The sequence below is a fragment of the Rana temporaria genome, chromosome 8 (assembly GCF_905171775.1).
Source record: "Rana temporaria chromosome 8, aRanTem1.1, whole genome shotgun sequence".
Taxonomy (NCBI): domain Eukaryota; kingdom Metazoa; phylum Chordata; class Amphibia; order Anura; family Ranidae; genus Rana; species Rana temporaria.
The window spans coordinates 44,295,414-44,316,832 of NC_053496.1; the positions used below are offsets into that span (position 1 = coordinate 44,295,414).

At 44.8% G+C, this 21,419-nt stretch overlaps 1 protein-coding gene across 1 annotated transcript in view; it reads right to left on the reverse strand.

Moving 5' to 3' along the window:
- The window catches only part of SORCS3 (sortilin related VPS10 domain containing receptor 3), a 774,589-nt gene that overhangs the window by 97,480 nt on the left and 655,690 nt on the right, over positions 1-21,419 (reverse strand). Inside the window, exon 16 of the mRNA XM_040361656.1 lies at positions 6,676-6,806. Within this exon, the coding sequence (XP_040217590.1) occupies positions 6,676-6,806 (131 nt within the window). The remainder of the gene's footprint in view (positions 1-6,675; positions 6,807-21,419) is intronic.

A 21,419-nucleotide genomic window follows, 5' to 3' on the forward strand; every position in this document is an offset into this window, starting at 1 on the left:
CTGGTATGGGTTGTAAGGAGACCCCCCCCTACGCCGAAAAATCGACGTAGGGGGTCCCCCTACAATCCATACCAGACCCGTATCCAAAGCACGCTACCCGGCCGGCCAGGAATGGGAGTGGGGACGAGCGAGCGCCCCCCCCCTCCTGAGCCGTACCAGGCCGCATGCCCTCAACGTGGGGGGGTTGGGTGCTCTGGGGCAGGAGGGGCGCACTGCGGGCCCCCCCACCCCAGAGCACCCTGTCCCCATGTTGATGAGGACAGGACCTCTTCCCGACAACCCTGGCCGTTGGTTGTCGGGATCTGCGGGCGGGGGGCTTATCGGAATCTGGGAGTCCCCTCAAATAAGGGGGCCCCCAGATACCGGCCCCCCACCCTAAGTGAATGGATATGGGGTACATCGTACCCCTACCCATTCACCTGGAGGCAAAGTGATAGTTATTAAACACACAACACAAGGTTTTTAAAATAATTTATTAGTCTGCTCCGGAGGCCCCCCCTGTCTTCTTTAGCTCTAATACCAGGGGGTGCTTCTTCTTCCGCTCTCCGGGGGGGTCTTCTCCGCTCTCCGGGGGGGTCTTCTTCTTCCGCTCTCCGGGGGGGTCTTCTCCGCTCTCCGGGGGTCTTCTTCTATCTTCGCCGCTCTCCGCTGTTGACTCGGCGCACCCCGGTTCTTCTCCAGCTGTCCGGTGCCTTCTCCTTCAGCGCTGGCTGCCTGCTATCTTCGTGTGTTAGCTCAATTACTAGCAGGCAGCCAGCGCGGTCTTCTGTGATGTCATCTTCTTCTCTTCTCTTCTTCTCCCTTCTTCCGATGTTGACCCGACGCCTCTTCTCGCTGCAATGATGGAAGCGCGCCTTGCATCCAATTTAAATAGGCCTCACCGTCCCATCATGCTCCGGTAGGTACCCACGTGGTGGGTGCCTACCCACGTGGGTACCTACCGGAGCATGATGGGACGGTGAGGCCTATATAAATGGGATGCAAGGCGCGCTTCCATCATTGCAGTGAGAAGAGGCGTCGGGTCAACATCGGAAGAAGGGAGAAGAAGTAAAGAGAAGAAGATGACATCACAGAAGACCGCGCTGGCTGCCTGCTAGTAATTGAGCTAACACACGAAGATAGCAGGCAGCCAGCGCTGAAGGAGAAGGCACCGGACAGCTGGAGAAGAACCAGGGTGCGCCGAGTCAACAGCGGAGAGCGGCGAAGATAGAAGAAGACCCCCGGAGAGCGGAGAAGACCCCCCCCGGAGAGCGGAAGAAGAAGACCCCCCCGGAGAGCGGAGAAGACCCCCCCGGAGAGCGGAAGAAGAAGCCCCCCCTGGTATTAGAGCTAAAGAAGACAGGGGGGGCCTCCGGAGCAGACTAATAAATGATTTTAAAAACCTTTGTGTCGTGTGTTTAATAACTATCACTTTGCCTCCAGGTGAATGGGTAGGGGTACGATGTACCCCATATCCATTCACTTAGGGTGGGGGGCCGGTATCTGGGGCCCCCTTATTTGAGGGGACTCCCAGATTCCGATAAGCCCCCCGCCCGCAGACCCCGACAACCAACGGCCAGGGTTGTCGGGAAGAGGTCCTGTCCTCATCAACATGGGGACAGGGTGCTCTGGGGTGGGGGGGCCCGCAGTGCGCCCCCCTGCCCCAGAGCACCCAACCCCCCCATGTTGAGGGCATGCGGCCTGGTACGGCTCAGGAGGGGGGGGCGCTCGCTCGTCCCCACTCCCATTCCTGGCCGGCCGGGTAGCGTGCTTTGGATACGGGTCTGGTATGGATTGTAGGGGGACCCCCTACGTCGATTTTTCGGCATAGGGGGGGGGTCTCCTTACAACCCATACCAGACCTAAGGGCCTGGTATGCTCCTGGGGGGGAACCCATGCCGGTTTTTTATTTGAAAATTGGCATGGAGTTCTCCCTCTCAGGAATGCATGCCGAGCGACGCTGTCAAATTTTTTTAAATTTTTTTTTCCCGACGCAACTTTTTTTACCCGGCGCGATCCACAAAACTCGGCGTAACGTAACTTCGCGCATGCGCAGTACGGCCGGCGCGGGAGCGCGCCTCATTTAAATGGGACTCGCCCCATTTGAATAGGAACGCCTTGCGCCGGCCGGATTTAAGTTACACAGCCTGAAATTTCTAGGTAAGTGCTTTGTGGATCGGGCACTTAGGTAGAAATTTTAAGGCAGTGTAACTTAAATGGGATTTTTTAAGTTGCGCCAGGTTTTTGTGGATCTGGCCCTCCATTCCCAAACCCAAGACAGCTATCGACACTCCACAATCCGGCGAACACGACCCATACGAATCCCCCCATTAACGAGACACACACAGCTCTCTATGAAGTTCAAGCAGGTCTGACAATCTTTACTGAGACAGCGGGCTCTTATATACACAAAAAAAATACTGCAGTAATCAAATGAACAATGACCCAACTCCACCCACAACATTATACAATGGTTCCTAACGAGCCCCCTTAATACACATCTTTTAGTCAGACATTCTGACACCAACTCTGACATAATTTATATGAGCTAATTAACTAATCATTTACTCAGACAAGGTGACTCCGAGACATGAACCCTCAAGGTAGACATCCCGGCTCCTCTCACCTGCTATACAATACACATTCTTTTAGTAGACATAATTTACATGAGCTAATTAACTACAGCTGATAAGTCAGACATCTGACCTTTAGACTGTCTGTTAACTTGCAATACACATTAATCATCAATAGCCCTTCACACAATACAGGGTCAATTAGCACACACAATAGAAGATACTTCAGAAGTCATACTAGATTCATTTACATCACAACCGACGACATTAACACCTAACAGTCTGTGTTCCCACATTGAATGAGTCACTCTTTCAATTAACCTGCTGAGTTTAGAATCAACAACCTGTAAATAGTTCTTGAATTACAGACCCATGTTAAAGCAATCCAAGATATGTCCATTATTTCCTGGCTCACAATTTGTAAGAGCTTCTGGATTCCACGAGCCCTCCCGTTACATGTCTCCCCTTTCGAACAGGAGACTAACACAGGAGGAGACCCCAGACGGGTTGACTCCGAAGTTAGTCCATAGTTTTATTCCTCTAATGCCTGGACAACCCATCAGCATTGTCATTTTGCTTACCAGGTCGGTAGCTGATGGTGAAGTTGTAAGGTTGCAGGGTGAATAATGGAATTCAGTTCGGGAACAGTCACTTGCTTTGCTCTCTCAATGGCCTTCAAAACTTGTTGCTGATGCTCTTGGGAGAGATACGGCACAACCTGGATGCAAATCTCATTTAACCTTTTGACAATTTCAGCCTGTTTGTGCATTTCAATGTTCAAGCCATGGGACATCTCATAATACATGACGTAGTGTCGTTGCATCTCCAATTTCTCACTGGCCAACTTGTCACATTCCAATTTTAGACTGTGATATTGTGCCTGATCTAAGGTACATGTCGGGGAAGATAGTCTTACCCGGGTCTCAGCAGCAAGCGGGTTGGTTCCAGCAGCACGGGTCTTGGCACAGGTAGTCACTGGGTTGGCTTCAGTGGGGCATAAGCAGAAATGAGGGGGGCCAAATCATTCCCCAATAGTACATCCGCTGGCAAATCCTTCATCACCCCCACATTCACGTTTCCCGAACCAACCCCCAATCCAGGTGAACACAGGCAACGGGTAGCCAGAAGACGGTGCCTCCAGCTACTCTTACAGCTACAGTGTCTCCGGTGTGCTGGCTCTCTGGGATGAGGTTCTTCTGTAGCAGGGTCATGGTGGCACCAGTATCACGTAGGCCATTAACTACCTTTCCATTGACCCAGACAGTCTGCCTGTGTTGCTGCCTGTTGTCCTGGTTAGCTGCTTGTATTGGATCTGCCTCGTGCAGGACGCCCCAATGTTCTTCCTCCTCAACGCAGTGGGCCGCAGACATGGATGTGTGGGGGTTTCCCCTTACTGGCTGTCTCCATGACTGACTGTCTGGGTGGATTCAACGGACAGTCTAGCTTTTTGTGCCCTAGCTGTTTACACCCAAAACACTTGATGGGTTGTGAGTAGCCCTGGGAGTTGAACCTGGGCTGCTGAGGATAAGTGGCCGCTGAAGATGGTGCTGTAGGGCGGTATGACTGGGGTTGGTAGGCAATACCCGGCAGGGGTGCCGCTGAACAATAATCCACCCAAGCTGTTGTCTTGACCACAGAGTTATCCAGTTTGCGGGCGTCTGTGTATTCATCCGCCAGGCAAGCTGCTTCAGACAAGGAGAAATGTTTTCGGTCCCGGACCCACTCTCTGACTTCCAGGGACAGTTTGTCAAAGAAGTAATCCAGCAGGAACACCTGCAGCACCTCTTCCCCGGATTCTGCTTGGCATCCATCGACCCAGTGGGATGCAGTGTGGTGTAGGTGGCATGCCCACTCGGTATATGAGTCTCCAGTCTGCTTGCTCGTCTCTCGGAACCGCCTCCGGTATGCCTCTGGTATGACGGTATACATGCCCAAAAGTGCTTCTTTTACCAGTCCATAGTTCATAATATCCTCGTCTGGGATGGCCCTGAATACTTCTCTGGCCCGGCCAGACAATTTCCCAGACAAAATGGTAACCCATTCCTCTGTGGGCACCCGGTGTAGGGCACATTGCCGTTCAAAATCAGCAAGGTACCCATCAATCTCCCCTTCAGTTTCAATTAAATTCTTAAAAGCAGCAAAATGTATCTTTCTCCTTTCAGTTGGTGCTGCTGTGACTTCTGCTGCTGCAGAACCTCTTTGCCGTAGCCAATTTGCGTCCACAGCAGCTATAACTCGGTCTATGATCTCCGGTGGAGGGTTAGGACCATAGTGTGCCAGTCTTAGTTTAACAGCCCGATCAAAACTTGCCTCCTCGGGTGTCCTGTCTGTTACGCTGGGCCTTTCCGTTATGTTGGGTCTTTCAGTTCCATCCATTTCAAAACGTTCAGCGATCATGTCCCTCTTCTTACGGGTGTTGGCCACTCTGCCCTGGTTCTCCAGTAAGTCCTTGAGGTAAGAGAGCTTTAGCCATTCCTACTGTGTCTCCATTGTCCTGTGTCCTCTAGTAGCTGTTCTTCTGGCTGTGGGAATCATCCCACTGCTGCCACCAATTGTAACGGAACCTCAAATGGGACAGGGGTTAACGCCGTTTAAGATATTCTATTCCCAAACCCAAGACCGCTATCGACACTCCACAATCCGGCGAACACGACCCATACAAATTCCCCCATTAACGAGACACACACAGCTCTCTATGAAGTTCAAGCGGGTCTGACAATCTTTACTGAGACAGCGGGCTCTTATATACACAAAAAAAAATACTGCAGTAATCAAATGAACAATAACCCAACTCCACCCACAACATTATACAATGGTTCCTAACAAGCCCCCTTAATACACATCTTTTAGTCAGACATTCTGACACCAACTCTGACATAATTTATATGAGCTAATTAACTAATCATTTACCCAGACAAGGTGACTCCGAGACATGACCCCTCAAGGTAGACATCCCGTCTCCTCTCACCTGCTATACAATACACATTCTTTTAAAATGTGGCCATTGCTGGCGATTGCCTCTAATTTGACATGTCAAATCGTATGTCAAATCGCACCAGTGTGAACCAGGGCTAAAAGAGACTTGTCTCCAACTTAAAAAAAATCTGACGCTGCCCCCCCCCTTGTATGTCACTGCATCTCCTCTTCTGGGAGTGTTTAATTACTGCCTGTGCTGGCCCAGCTTTTTCACCCCTCACCAGGCCCTAGATAATCTTTTTTATGTAGCAGCCAGGGCGGGAGTGAAGGAGAATACTATAGGGCAGTGATGGCGAACCTTGGCCCCCCAGATGTTTTGGAACTACATTTCCCATGATGCTCAAACACACTGCAGAGTGCCTGAGCATCATGGAGAATGTAGTTCCAAAACATATGGGGTTTGCCATCACTCCCATAGGGTGTCACTTGAGTAGAAGCTCTGTGTTTATTGATACATTTGATGCGTACCAGTGTATTTTTTGTTGGATTTTGCCATGTACCAGATGTGCTCCATACAGAAAAAGTTCAGCATGTTCTACTTTAGTTGACTGCACTGGAACACACTGCACTGGCTTGAACTAGGGCCACTTACTGAGCCTGTACATGTGTGAGGAGGGGCTGCTGAGTGTGTACAGGTGGGGGCAGCTCAGTGTGTACAGGTGTGAGGGGGGAGCCGAGTATGTACAGGTGTGGCTGAGTGCGTATGTACAGGCATGATCAGTGAAGGGGGGTTCCAGATATAGGGTTTCTGCCCTGGGTGTCAAATGCTCTATGTACGCTTCTGGGGGTGGCCCCTTCCTGTTCCAACATGACTGCGCACCAGTGCACAAAGCAAGGTCCATAAAGACATGGATGAGCGAGTTTGGGGTGAAGGAATTTGACCGCACAAATGCGCTTCTGGTCAAACATTCCCATAGGCACACTCCTAAACCTTGTGAACAGCTTTCCCAAAGAGTTGAAGCTGTTATAGCTGCAAAGCGTGGGCCAACTCAATATTAAACCCTATGAACTAAGACTGGGATGCCATTAAAGTTGATGTGCCTGTAAAGGCAGGCATCCCAATACCTTTGACAATATAGTATATATCATAGAGTTAGTTAGTTCTTGGTAACAAAGAATCCATATATGAACAGAACACACAACTTACCACTCGAAATCCCAATGGGAACACAAACATGGCTCTGTGATGGTCCGCAGATAGTCTTTTCCCAGCATACACTTGGATCCAGGTCTTCTTTTCCGATAGTTCTTTCTCTCTCCCATCACACAGAAGTCCCTCTATAAAACACAATATGAAAATATTACTCATAGTAACATAGAAGAATGACACCAGAAAAAAAGAACAAGGGGTTCACCGAGTTTGCCCCATTTTTATTTATTTATTTTTTAAATCTGAGTATAGATTTATGTTTGACTCAAGCATGTTTTAATCCAATTACTATGACCTGTCTCACAACATCTGCTGGAAGTCTGTCCTAAGCATCGACTACTCTTACAGTAAAATATTACTTTGTAATGTTAGTTTTGAACTTTCATCCTGCTAGTTTGAGGTCATGTCCCTGTGTTCTTGATCTTAGGTTCATATTGAAAATACTGTCCTTATTCACACCCTTATTTAAAAGTATCAGTCATTTCACTACTTTCCCTTCTATCCTCAAGCCTGTACTTATAATGAATGTAAAGTCTTTTGTGTGTGTCCCCATAGCAAGCCTCTTGTTATAGGGGCACACATGCGGGTTCGCTCCCAAGTCAGGCTGTATGTGTCCATAGGCACACACTCCATGTCTCAGCCACACACATAGTTTGATTGACAGCAGCAGAAGCCAATGGCTCCTACTGCTATCAGTAAAGCCTGTGAGACAAGAAAGAGGGGAGAGAAGACTTAAAGCGGTGGTTCACCCTCCTTAACATCATTATACCATTACATTCGGCATCGTAGCGCGAGCTACGGTATGCCGGTCTTAAATTTTTAATCCCCGTACTCACTGTGCTATCGATCATTGAAGATTCCGACTCCCGCGGGGAATGGGCGTGCCTATGGAGAGGGAGGATGATTGACGGCCGGCTCTGGCACGTCACGCTCCCCGAAGACAGCCGGAGTAGGTCTCGGCTCTTCACGGCGCTTGCGCACAGGCTATGCGCAGGCGCCGTGAAGAGCCAAGCCTATTTCGGCTATTTCCGGAGAAGCGTGACGTGCCAGGGCCGGCCGTCAATCACCTTCTCTCACCATAGGAACGCCCATTCCCCGGAATCTTCAACGATCCATAGCACAGTGAGTACGGGGATAAAAAATGTAAGACCGGCATACTGTAGCTTTTTTTTTAATAGGGTGAACCCCCGCTTTAAAGCTGGGCACAGAGCAGGATCAATCAGGTATTAGGGAGGGGGTTAACAGGCAGTGCAAGAGAATGTATTAAAAGAAAAGAAAAACCTTTAGTGTTTAGAGACAGTTTAAGTTCCCCTGATCTCTCCTGATTTGTTTTGTCCCTCAGACGTTTCACCATTTTTGTTGCCCCATCTTTGGACTCGTTCTATCTTATCTATGTCTTTTTGTGAGGTCTCCAGATTAAACGAGGTCCCACTAAAGATTTATATATAGAGGTATTAGGACTTTCTTCCTCCTGCTGATGATGCCTCTAGTGATAACTAAAGCTCTTTATAGAAGAATCAGGACCTCCTTCCTCCTGCTGGTGATCCCTCTAGTATGACTAAAGATCTATCTATAGAAGACAGTCAGGACCTTCTTTCTTCTTCTGGTGATACCTCTAGTGATAACTAAAGAGATATATAGAGGAATCAGGACCTCCTTCCTTCTGCTCATGACCCCTCTTGTGATAACTAAAGATCTTTATAGAGGAATAAGGACCTCCTTCCTCATGCTGATGTCCCTCCTAGTGATAACTATAGATCTATATAGAGGAATCCAGAACCTCCTTTGACTGCTGGTGATCCCTTAACTGATAGCTAAAGATCTATATAGAAGAATCAGGACCTTGTTCCTCCTGATATTGACCCTCTCTAGCGATGCATTCTAGAATTCAATTCTCTTTTCTCACTGTCTGGTCACACTGTTTGCTCATTTGCAATCATCTCAAATAAGTACCCCTAAACCGTTTTCTTCCATAGTGCTGGCCAACACTGTACCCTCAATAGTACACTCTAATCAATGGATTATTTTTCCCTAGATGCATTATTTTACATTTAGAAACACTAAACTGCAGTTTCCACAGATTTGACCAATCTTCCAGCAATGCCAAATCATGTTCAATGTTACAAACACTTCCAGGGATATCAACCCTATTACACACCTTTCCCAGATAGCAAGCAATTGTGCTGAAAGTTTGAAAATTACTTTCTAAGCTATTGCTAGATTTGCCAGGCTTCACACGTTTGTTGCACAATTGCAGAAAGTCCACATTTCCTGACTCAAGATCAACTTTCTTTAAAGTCTGCTGCAAGTTCTGGTTCAGTTTTGTTGTGCAATAGTCATCCCACCACAGGGGTCAATGTGACTGAATTTTCATGCTGTAGACTTGAAGAGCTTTTACTGTAGACTCACCACTGCAACTTTGTTTTAACTAGAGACTTGCCACACACATTTTCTACAAATTAGAAAAAAGTCAACAAGAACTTGTGCTTCAAGTGCGTTGCAAGCATGGGCGTCCACAGATTTTTTTTCAGGCGGGGGGCACTTCGGCAGCGGCGATACACAGTCGCATTTAACCCTTTGTTCGACCACTAGCGGGGGGTTAAAAGTGCCCTGCTAGCGGGCGAATAGCGCCGCTAAAATGATGGTAAAGCGGCGCTTTACCATGAAAGCGGCCAGATGGCCATGTGAAATAGCTCTTGAGATAATTCAACTTCACTTTGTATCGAAAGTTATTCAGGCCAGGCAGTTGGGTCAAATTGACAACTGTAATGTACATGTTCTAGGCACAAAAAAAACTGTTTAACCACTTGCCGACAGCTAGATGCATACTAACACATTATGCCTTTACTTTGCAGTGTAAAAAAAAATTGTGGCAAGTTATCCTTGCTAACTGGGTTGTCACAAACCTACACCACTAAGTCTGAGTACATGACATACTAACCCAAATATGAAAGCAGCTAAATGTATTCTGACCTGATTACCGTAATGTCGCTTTACAGGATTGCATTGCACGTGGTTCCTGAGCGCCTCTTTTTGAACTCAATTGGGCAAGCTTGACAAGTGTTGCTGCTGGTCAAGCTCTGCACTCCCCATTTAAAAAGCCATGGCCGTAGCATGTGCCCCATCCCACCTCTCAATCATCTGATCGGCATCTTTCTATGACCAATAGAAAGCCTTTAACCACTTGCCGTCGCCGCACCGTCATTATACGTCCACAAGGTGGCTCTCCTAGGCGAGACCACGTAAATGGACGTCCTACCTCTTAGCCGCCACTAGGGGCGCACGCGCGCCGCCGGAGGCGCGCGCGCGCGCCCCCCGCTCGCCCCCGACTCCCGTGCGTGTGCCCGGCGGGCGCGATCGCCGCCGGGCACACGCGATCGCTCGGTACAGAGCGGGGAACGGGAGCTGTGTGTGTAAACACACAGCTCTCGTTCCTGTCAGCAGGGGAAATGCTGATTTTCTGTTCATACAATGTATGAACAGAAAATCAGTGTTTCCCCTAGTGAGGCCACCCCCCCCCCCCCACAGTAAGAACACACCCAGGCATACTTAACCCCTTCCCCGCCCCCTAGTGTTAACCCCTTCACTGCCAGTGGCATTTTTATAGTAATCTAATGCATTTTTATAGCACTGATCGCTATAAAAATGCCAATGGTCCCAAAAATGTGTCAAAAATGTCCGAAGTGTCCGCCATAATGTCGCAATACCGAAAAAAAAATCGCTGATCGCCGCCATTACTAGTAAAAAAAATATTAATAAAAATGCCATAAAAATACCCCCTATTTTGTAAACGCTATAACTTTTGCGCAAACCAATCAATAAACGCTTATTGTGATTTTTTTTACGAAAAATATGTAGAATAATACGTATCGGCCTAAACTGAGGAAAAAAAATGTTTTTTTATATATTTTTGGGGGATATTTATTACAGCAAAAAGTAAAAAATATTCATTTTTTTCAAAATTGTCGCTCTATTTTTGTTTATAGCGCAAAAAATAAAAAACGCAGAGGTGATCAAATACCACCAAAAGAAAGCTCTATTTGTGGGAAAAAAAGGACGCCAATTTTGTTTGGGAGCCACGTCGCACGACCGCGCAATTGTCTGTTAAAGCGACGCAGTCCCGAATCGCAAAAAGTACTCTGGTCTTTGGGCAGCAATATGGTCCGGGGGGTAAGTGGTTAAAGAAGAGAGCCTTTTTACAAGAAAAGTTGAGGTTTGCTCATAACATCCGCCAATCTATCTCTGGATCTACTTTTTTGCAAATTCGAAAGGATTGTTCTGATAGCCGGAGCTGAGTTTATTTTTGTTTCTAAATTTCTGCTCAACCTATCATGAAAGGTTAAATTAATGTTTAACTATCATAATCTCTCAGTGTCTAGAATAAGCAGAATATTGCTTCCAGCAGAAAAAGGAAGTGGGAGTGATCAATAGAACTCTGTTAAGGGAATATCCTTCGGGAAAACCACCTACGCATGCTTTAATTAAAGTATAATTATGGAGTCGCTCGCTCCTTGTTTAGATTTTCTCCAGACATTATAAAGAGGAAGACAGTTTATTCTTACGAGCTGTGTACCTATCAAGTGGAGAAATTCAGAAACTACTGTTTCAAAAGAAGTTTGCTACAAACTGCATCCTAGGGATTCTGTCTGATTAGGGAGGAATTTTACATGGCCTTATTTATGGGCTTATTATGTATCTACATTAGAAAAGAAGGGGAAATAAATGTGAAGGAGGGAAAGTGAAAGGAAATGTCAGAAAGGGAAGAGAAAGAAGGGAATGGATAAGACATATCATAGGTGAAGGCAGTCAGGGACGATTGGACCCTGGGAAAAAATGTCCCCCCCCCCCCCCCCCATGCTATTTTACTCTCCACCTGCACTGAGACTTACAATAAATATCACAAATAAGTGTGCAACCCAAACAATAGAATACAGGTGATTGAGTCCTGATAAATAAATTAAATAATCAACTAACTGATAACATCCTAAGGCTCGAGAGCATATAGTCCTAAAAGATCATCCCACATGCGTGTGTTCCTTCCTGCCTCCATTCCCCGTTGATGCCCAGTAGGGAAAAATGCAGCGTCCGGTGGAGCATCAGTAGCTGACGTCACCACGCTCCCAGCTGATCGGCCAGAGCCGAAGCTGGTTTAAACTTTTTTCACCCAGACTTTTTACTTTGTTGCCAAAAGCCTTTTAGATGTCAGTGATTTATCACCAGCAATTGGAATAAAGAGAATCTTTTTTATTACGTCACTGCACTATGAAGCCTTTCTTTTCTCTCCATTCATATTACTTGTAAAACCTTTCCCTTCACGTGAGTTCCTTCACTGAGAGATCCGTTTGGAGATCGTGATATCCCTGCAATCTGCAGAGGAGGAAGAGGTGTACGAGTGAGCATCCCACCCAGCTGCTGGTCTGAATGATTTTTGGATCTGTTCCTTCACTGAGAGACCCGTTTGGAGATCGTAACATCCAGGGGTCAAGTCCTGGGGAAAAAAGTGTGGGAAGTCCCACCCAAGATCCACTACCCCACCAAAAAAAAAATGATATGCTCATATGCATAATTACTAAACCGCAAGTTCTTTATAAATCCCGCGATAACTTGCGGCAGACCTCCGCAATGTCTCCTGGGAACAATGACAAAAGCTCCCAGGAGACATTGCGGCATCGAGGAAGTGACGGAATACCCTGATGAATCCATATACAGGAAGCGGCCAGTAACATAAAGGATTACTAAGGTTCGCCTGCCCCTGACAGTGACTCGAGCTGGGCATCGCCGCTTAGTGAAGGATTGGCTCGGGCGGCTCAGCTGCTCTCGGCTGCTCTAGTCCTGGAAAGGGAACTGAGTTTCTGCTGTGAAAAAAGTGCAGGAACTCTGTTCCCACGCGTTCCCGCAGGACTTGAGCCCTGGTAACATCCCTGCAATCTGCAGAGGAGGAAGCGGTGTTTGAGTGAGCATTCCATCCAGCTGATGTGCCCGAATGATCTTTGGATCTGGTAAGCGGCTATTCACTTATTTTTTGAAGGATAATATTGAAGGCATCCTTTTGTTGGGTTGGTCGGTTCAAGCATCCAATTTTTCCCCAGGAAGGAACACACGCATGTGGGATGATCTTTTTGGACTATATGCTCTCGAGCCTTAGGATGTTTCACTTAGTTGATTATTTCATTTATTTATCAGGACTCAATCACCTGTATTCTATTGTTTGGGTTGCACACTTATTTGTTGTATTTTTTCATGCTTATTGAGCCTCATATTCAGGTTTTTATTTAGGTGCTGCACCACTATCAAATACCATTTGTTTTTATTTCAGTCATGCAATTATTATTGCCTTGCCTTCAGAGGTGTGTTTTTTACATCACTTTCACTTTTTGTATATCACGGGTAGCGCGGATCGTTCTTGTTACACTTAATAAATATAAATTACAAAAATAAAAATAAATTACAATAAATATCAGCTAGACTTAAAATCAGTTTACCGTATCAGATCAGGCAGTGATTGAGATTGATTGCCAGAGGTTACAGCATATCATTACCACTTACTGACTGGTTGCTAGAGATTACAGCTCACATTGCGCCTCACTGATTAGTTGCTAGAGGTTACAGCACATGATCTCTCCTTGTTGATTGGTTGCTAGGGGTTACTCTACAGTAATATTGCTCACTGATTGGTTGCTAGAGGTTACAGCACATCATCTCTTCACTGCATAGGGGCATGATAATATGAATGCCTCCTTTATTTACATATGAATGCTGCCGGCCTCAGATATTTACATATGAATGCTGCCACTATTTACATATGAATGATGGTTATTTACATGTAAACACAAGGTCTGCGGGTGAGTCATCTGTACTCAACAATAGGGCAGAGCTGGGCAGCATTAGTAGCAGCACTTTACACTGAGATATCAGGATACAGCAAAGGACTAAAACTTCAAGGGACAAGGGAATTTAAACTGGTATAGTTGGCAAGTATGAGGCAGCTGCTTTGGGCCCCACAACAATGACAGGGCCCAGGGCAGATTCCCCTTTTGCCCTGCCTTATAGACTGCCCTGAAGGCAGTAGTAAGAAAGGGGGATGATATATGGGAGAGTTGTTGAAATTTAAAAGAATAAAATGAGGGATTGAACAAAAATGTCAAATAATGGAACATTGAAGAGAACAGATAGGAAACAACAAGGAAGAAGAAAGGCAAGTTAATGTATGGGGAGTGAGTGATGGGAAGAAAAGGAAATTGAATGAATGGAAAGGGAAGTGAATGGATGGAAATGTAAGGGAAAGAAATGGGTAAATAGGAAAAATAGATGAAACGTTGGAACCCCTGGGTGGTTCATTATTTTCCCCCTGGCTTTGACAAAAGCTTACTGCTCCCATAATCACCCATATGTCTACCCTCTACCCTGACCTTGGGTCTGTCACCACTCTTTATCTTCCCCCCAAACGGGGTAAGTTCTTTCTACCTTCCCCACCACACACACTACCTCTCCTTTCTTTCTTACCCCCCATCCACGTCCAGCCTCCCCCGCCTTTCTGTTCTCTGGTTCTCTGTCCTCTCTTTACTCATAGTCCCGATATTTTCCTCCACAGCCTCTCAACGCTCAGTGGAGACCTCCCATTGGCCTCACCCTTATCTGCAGTCTCCCAGTACTCTTGGGCCCGCAGTCTCGCAGTACTTTTGGTACCCCCTCTTGTGGGAATGCCAACCGGATACCTTTGTGTCATCCTGTACATAGATAAGGGTGCTCATTCCAATATTTCTGGGTTTTGTACATATTCTGTTTATATTCCCATTGGTCAGATGAGCTGAGGCTTGTCCTGCAGTGTCCTGGAGGACAAAATGCCCTCCCCCCTCAGGAATGTAATCTGTAATCTGTTAAGCCCAGCTCCGTGATGTCTGCGAGATCCTTTCGATTAATCCCTCCGCAGACGAAAGTGAAGTGCAACTGTCAACATAATTGCAATGATCAAAGGGCCAGCAAACTATTGGAGATTATATTGGCAATACCACCCCCAGAGGCCAAGTATGGCAGGACAGTCAGTAAATATAATCTACAAGCAAGCGAGAGATTGCCCTTTGAACAAGGATTGGACCAGAAGGCAAAGGGGTTGGCAATGGGGGAGGTTTGAATGGTGTCTGTTTTGTAAAAAGGGTTCGTAACCCAGAGCTCAGCCTCTTTGACTGCAAGGGCCTCTGCCATGAGGTTGTCTCTATGTTATCTTGCTGGGACCTTGCTCTGATGGCCATTTTGGGCCTATAACTTGTTTTACTCAAATGCGTCTGTCTTCATAGTTAACATTATAGCATTAGGCCTAGCATATTCTGGTTAGATGATATTAGTTAATGAAGGGACGTACAAATACACATTAATACATTTATGCAATAGCTATATATTATAGGGTACAATAGAGTGTATATTATTGCATCACGTTCAACAATAGTAGTAGAATTTAAAGAAGTTCTAAGACGTATAAAAAAATAAAACAACTTGTCCTTCCATGGCACTAATTAACATACAATGATCATCCAAAATGTACAAATTGTCAGGAAGCTCTCAAAAATCCCAGTTGACTTTGTGTTGCCAAGGCACTGATCATTAATGTGTCAAAACGATCAGTCAAGAGATTTCAGATCTTCAGAAATATTACTTTATTGTATTAAAACCCCATGAATGTGTTTCCTGGATAAACTAGTTCTTCTAAAGAAAAAGCGCACCACAACATTTTGTCGGGGCTGAAAGCCCTGAAAAAAGTGTTATGATACACCTTTTCTGAGAAAGTGGCAATTTAGCCATAAAAAGCTCTATATAGTGTTTTAATACCATAAAGGAACTTTTTCTGAAGATATCAAATCTGACTCTCTGACACAATAATGCAGAGTGCCTCTAAAACACAAAGCCAACTAGGGTTTTTTAGATATTTCCCAGACAATTTCATCAACAATGCAATATAAAGTCTATCCAGAGAAAAACAATTCTTGGTTCCTTTAATGCATTGAGTGTGGCCACCATCAAGTATAAAGGCTTGCATGCAGATATACACTATATTGCCAAAATAATTGGGGTGCCTGCCTTTGCATGAACTTTAATAGCATCCCAGTTTTAGTCAAGAGGGTTCAATATTGAGTTGGCATACAATTTGCTGCAAAAACAGCTTGAACTCTTCTGGGAAGGCTATTCACAAGGTTTAGGAGTGTGTCTATGGGAATGTTTGACCATTCTTCTAGAAGCGCATTTGTGAGGTCAGGTACTGATGTTGGATGAGAAAGCCTGGCTTGTAGTCTCTGCTCTAATTCATCCCAAAGATGTTCTAACAGTGGAGGATCAGGACTCTGCAGGACAGTCAAGCTCCTCCACCCCAAACTCACTTATCCATTTCTTTATGGACCTTGCTTTGTGTACTGGTCCAAATCATTTGGTGGAGGGGGGATTATGGTGTGGGGTTGTTTTTCAGGGGTTGGGCTTGGCCCTTTAGTTCCAGTGAAGGTAACTCTCAAGGGATCAGCATACCAAGAAATGTTGGACAATATCATGCTCCCAACTTTGTGGGAACAGTTTTGGAATGGCCCCTTCCTGTTCCAACGTGACTACACACCAGTGCACAAAGCAAGGTCCAAAAAGACATGAGTGAGTGAGTTTTGGGTGGAGGAACTTGACTGGCCTGCACAGAGTCCTGCTCTCAACCCGACAGAACACTTTTTGGATGAATTAGAGAGAAGACTGTGGGCCAGGCCTACTTGTCCAACATCAGTGCCTAACCTCACAAATGCGTTTCTGGAAGAATGGTCAAACATTCCCATAGACACACTCCTAAACCTTGTGGACAGCTTTCCCAGAGGAGTTGAAGCTGTTATAGTTGCAAAGGGTGGGCCAGCTCAATATTGAACCCTACGGAACCAAGACTGGGATGCCCTTAAAGTCCATGCCCATGTAAAGGCAAGTGTCCCAATACTTATTATATAGATAGACAATATAGTGTATTCTCCCCAAACATTCAGGTTGCAGACTATACCAATGGTTTACTGCAACCTACCTAGATGTAAGTCATCTGCTCTTTTTTCCACCAACATATTACTAACTTTAACTACTGTACCTCCATATAAGTGTTACAACTCTGTTGGGCTCCTCTGTCATATCCACCTTTCTTTTTTTTTTTTTCTCTCTTCACTCTTTATGTATTCGAGAGTGAAAAACCAACTATCAAAATGTGCACATTCGTTTCCAAGTCTGCTTGGAATTCATAAATTAAGCAGGAAATGTAAAAAAAAGTTTGACATTACTTCCAAGATATAACCATTTCTCAATCATACCCTTGCTCTAGCCTAGCATTCCTTAGCCATTATTTCTATTTCTTTTTATGCTTCCACGTGGTAAGGCTTATTCTCCTACATCCTAAACCTTCGCCTATAACACTTTAAGTAATTGCCCCTCAACAGACTCAATCACTCTTCTATAGACAAGATTTGTGCCCGCTTGTGTCATGACGGCCTTTTAATGGACTTCTCAGAAATCAGATAAGTACTAAAGTGCTTACGGTGGAAGATTTGCTATTACGGAGTCTGCACTGAAAGGCTAATGGCACTGGGATATACGTCTATTTTTATAAACAAGGAGTTTCGTACAGACATAGAGATTCGGGTCCCTCTACTTTTCATTGTGCCATTTACTTTTCCAGTGCCAAAAGTAGAAAAATAAAATCAAAATTTGATTTTTTGATGAAATCTCTGTAAATATCGCATATGATGTATTGCAGAAACCAAGAATGTTTTGTCACTGCTGAAAATATATATACAATGTAGCCCAGGGTGTGACAAATTTGCTTTGGATTTAGGAGCCAGCTAAAAAAAGTTAGGAGCCATTTTTTTTAACTAACAAATCTTACAGGTGGAACAAATCTTACAGGTGGAACATGTATTATGTTCCCGAAGGTGAACTTATCCTTTAACCCTTTCACAGCCAGAGCAATTTTTGCATTTCTTTGCACACGTTTTAAAAATCATTTTAGACCTGAAGATTACATAAAACCTCCCAAACATTATATATTTTCTGAAATAAAACACCCTAGAGCAGTGGTTCTCAACCTTTCTCAACCATGACCCCTTGATGTCAGCACCCAAAGCAAGACAGGTAATTTGCGCCCCTAACCCATGGACATTTAGCGCTCCTGCGTCCCTTCCACTCGTACAGTATTAAAACCCCTTATGGTACATTTTAGGATGTACCACTCTCTCTTTGTTCTCCTTTCTTTCCCTTTTAACCCTCTCTCTCTATTCAAATTTCTTGTTTTTTCCCCCCCATCCCTCTATCTTGTTCTTTTCTTTGTTCCTCCCCTCTTTTCCTCTCCCTTCCATGTGGGAAACCTTAAAATCAAGCATATAAAGATTTTGCACTTGCATATATCTGTGCCTATCCCAGGCACTAGGGATCCACAGCATGTGCAGATGTAGCCTGTCTGTTTCACGCTGGTGTACGCTCCATGCCTCGTTCTCAATACTGGGCTTAGGTAAAGGTCACAAAGGAATCCGGAAATGACGAATCCCCGCTCCAACGTACATTTCACCGTACTTGGCATCTTCAGGAGTACACCAAGTCTTCTTCAAGAAGACGCCAAGTACGGTGAAACGTAAGTCGGAGGGGGGGCTTGTCATTACCGTAACACTATCATTTTCACTATATCTCAAGTGACACCATCACTTATTTAAATTGTCAGCTTTAAGTTTAAAATAAATATATAGATTTTTTAATGACATCACTTCTAGGGCATCAACAGTGTTTGATTGCCAATTTGTTATGTCACGCAAGATTACTGCACAAAAAATATAAAAGCTAAGGTTGCACTGAGTAAATAGATACCCATAATGTCAAATATTCAGCATGTTAATACCCTATATTTTTATAGGGGCCCCCCATGTGACTGGTTTTGATTGGCTGGAGCCACTGGCATTGGATCCTGCTCAGGTAAGAAGATGGGGGGGGGTCTGGAGCTGCAGCAAAGAAGGTTTTTTACCTTCATGCATAAAAAAAATATATTTTTTTTCCATCACATGGGGGACAAAAGTCCACTATGTGATGATTTTGTTTGGTGACAGGTTCTCTTTAAAAGACCCTTCATGTCTCCCCTGTGCTCCACTGAATGAAATGCAATTCAAATCACACTGCATTACATTCTTTCTCTGCCTTGATGGGTGGGTGTCAACGGGGAGACAGAAATGGCATCACATGTGACGTCACTTCCGAGTCAACAACCCGGCAGCACCCACAATGTCGGTCCCGGGCCCAGGAGACAAGCGGAGCCTGGGATACATAGCAGGGGGGCACCAGCAGGGTGTGGGGAGCATTCAGGCAGTGGCCCAGGCGCCAGGTTGAAACTTCTGGTCGCTGTGGCGATCTGGCACCTGGGGTTTGTCGTGCCCTGATGTAGCCATTGTCTGAGCAAACTGTCTCTCTTAGGAAAATCATTAAAATTTTTGCTAAACGTTATTTTACATTTATGTTAAAGAGCAACTCAGTGGTGGAATGAAACAAAATTAATGCATGGCCTGCTTTAGGGGGCAATGAGAAAGTTTGACCAGACAAGTTATGGTAAAGTATGCTTACAAAAATATTTATATTGTATTTACACTCTCAGATGATTAATGTAGTTACACTTTAAAATTTCACATACACAAGATCTTTGGCAGTCATTGGAACAACGTACGCTCTGCTTAGAATCCGAAACCCATCTTGCAGAACAGCGCGGTGCAATGTCATTAATATGAACCAGGAAAGTGTAGAATGAAAAAGCGGCTGGGTAATGATGTTTACTTAGCACTTTTTGCTCACCGATTCCAGAAAGCAAGAAATAATATATACTGTACATTTCCTTAGTTTGTTGCTTTCTCAAAATAGCGGACTAGCAGAAGATAGGAAGAAGCATCAGCTGCTAAGAGAGCTATTAATGCATTCCATTCCAGCCACTTTCCATAGACAGTGGGAAAAACAGTATAATACAGGCATTGGCAACCCCCAGCATGTGTGACAGGCTGCCATTGACTGTAATTATGACGTGCATGCATTGGGGCTGTTCTAAGGTATGAAGTGCATGCATTGGGGCTGAACATGTTTTGTGTGTGAGCCACTTAGTTGATCTTTGCACTCATGGTTTGATTGCTAATGACAAGTTAAATGTAAGTATTATATAATCAATGAATTTACCTTGCCATTAGCAGCACAATGAGAGCAAATATTGAAAACATAGTGAGCAATATTGTTCACTGGGACGCCGGTCGTCTTATCATTGTCAAGACAATATGGAAATGGTTGCTGACCCCCAATATAATTTAACAGATTATAATATAAAAAATAAAAGTATCATATGTAGAAACACAAAAAATTTGTATAATAATAATAATAATAATAATAATAATAATAATAATAATAATAATATAATAATAAATCAATACTTATACGATCCATCAAAATGTCAAGATTTATGTCATATTACCTATGAGATTAGTGGCATTTATAGGCCTTAAAGGTGTCATTTAAAACTACACTAAAGGGCACATGAAAATGATGTAGCACCCTGTGGTTTAGTCAGGGAGCTCCTCACAAATTTACTTGCCAAGAATAGTTATCTTGGTCAATTGATAGAGATCTATTGATTCCTCCCTAAGTTTGGCCTTGTTGCACTTTTATCTTCTACCACTAGGTGGCCGGGTACTTGGTGGTACAGGATATGAGAAGGGCAGCCCGAGGTCAGGTTATGGGTATACGGTGTGTCTCAGCCAATGGGCAGGAGTTTTCATGGGTCCCTTGGCCTGCTGGGGACGGATGAGATCAGTTGATCTGTGTTCTGTGCCACCTGGTCGGCTGTCTGGGTGGATGTGTGTCGTACTCTCCGGGCTGCTAGGCCAGAGATTGGGCCTATCCCAGGGACCTTTGGCTGCCAGGCTGTGTGAGGGCCTATTCAGAAGTAAGAGGGCAGCGCAGGGTTGAGGCTGCGGCTTGCAGTCCAACCAGAAGTGACGGTTCTGCCGGCTGGAGAACCTGTCAGTGGTCGGGGGTAGAAGGGAAACTGTCCCCATGAAGGGACCAACCACCTTTACCAGGGACCACAGTGAGTAACTGAAGTACTGGAACCATATTCTCACTGAAAGGGCACGGTGGAGAATCGTGAGACTTCAGGAGGTGATCAATTCAGGGACCCAACCAGCGGAGGAGATAATTGCAAAGCAGCCTTGTGTGTCAAGCCAGGGACCGAGCCAGTTATCAGGGGTGAAGCTTGAGATTTTTGTTTTGAGTAACAAAATGGCCTCTTTCTTAATGTAAATAAAATGCCGCTGAAAAGCTTCTTTGTGCCATTTCAAGCTTAAAAAATGATCACGATTACTGGCTACCATGAGCATTAATGGGGTTTGACATCATAAGAGTCTATTACTGCAAATCAAATATTCTTGAGGAAAAGAATCAGAAAGATCCAGAGAAAGAATACGAAATAAGGAAAACTAGGTTGATCTCCCAAAAATGGAAAAAATAAATAAAAAATACATTTGGAGTTGATAGGTTAGAGTTGAAAGTTGAAGACTAAAGCAGATATGATTTTACTTACTATCGGCAAGAAATGATGAAGAGGGATATTGTGCCCTCATAAAAACATTACATTTATTGAATACTGTCTAAAAAAAATCCAAAATTATATACAAAACAATAAAAGGCAGGCTCTGCACCTCAGTGTAGGCCACAGATACTTGGGTTAGAAG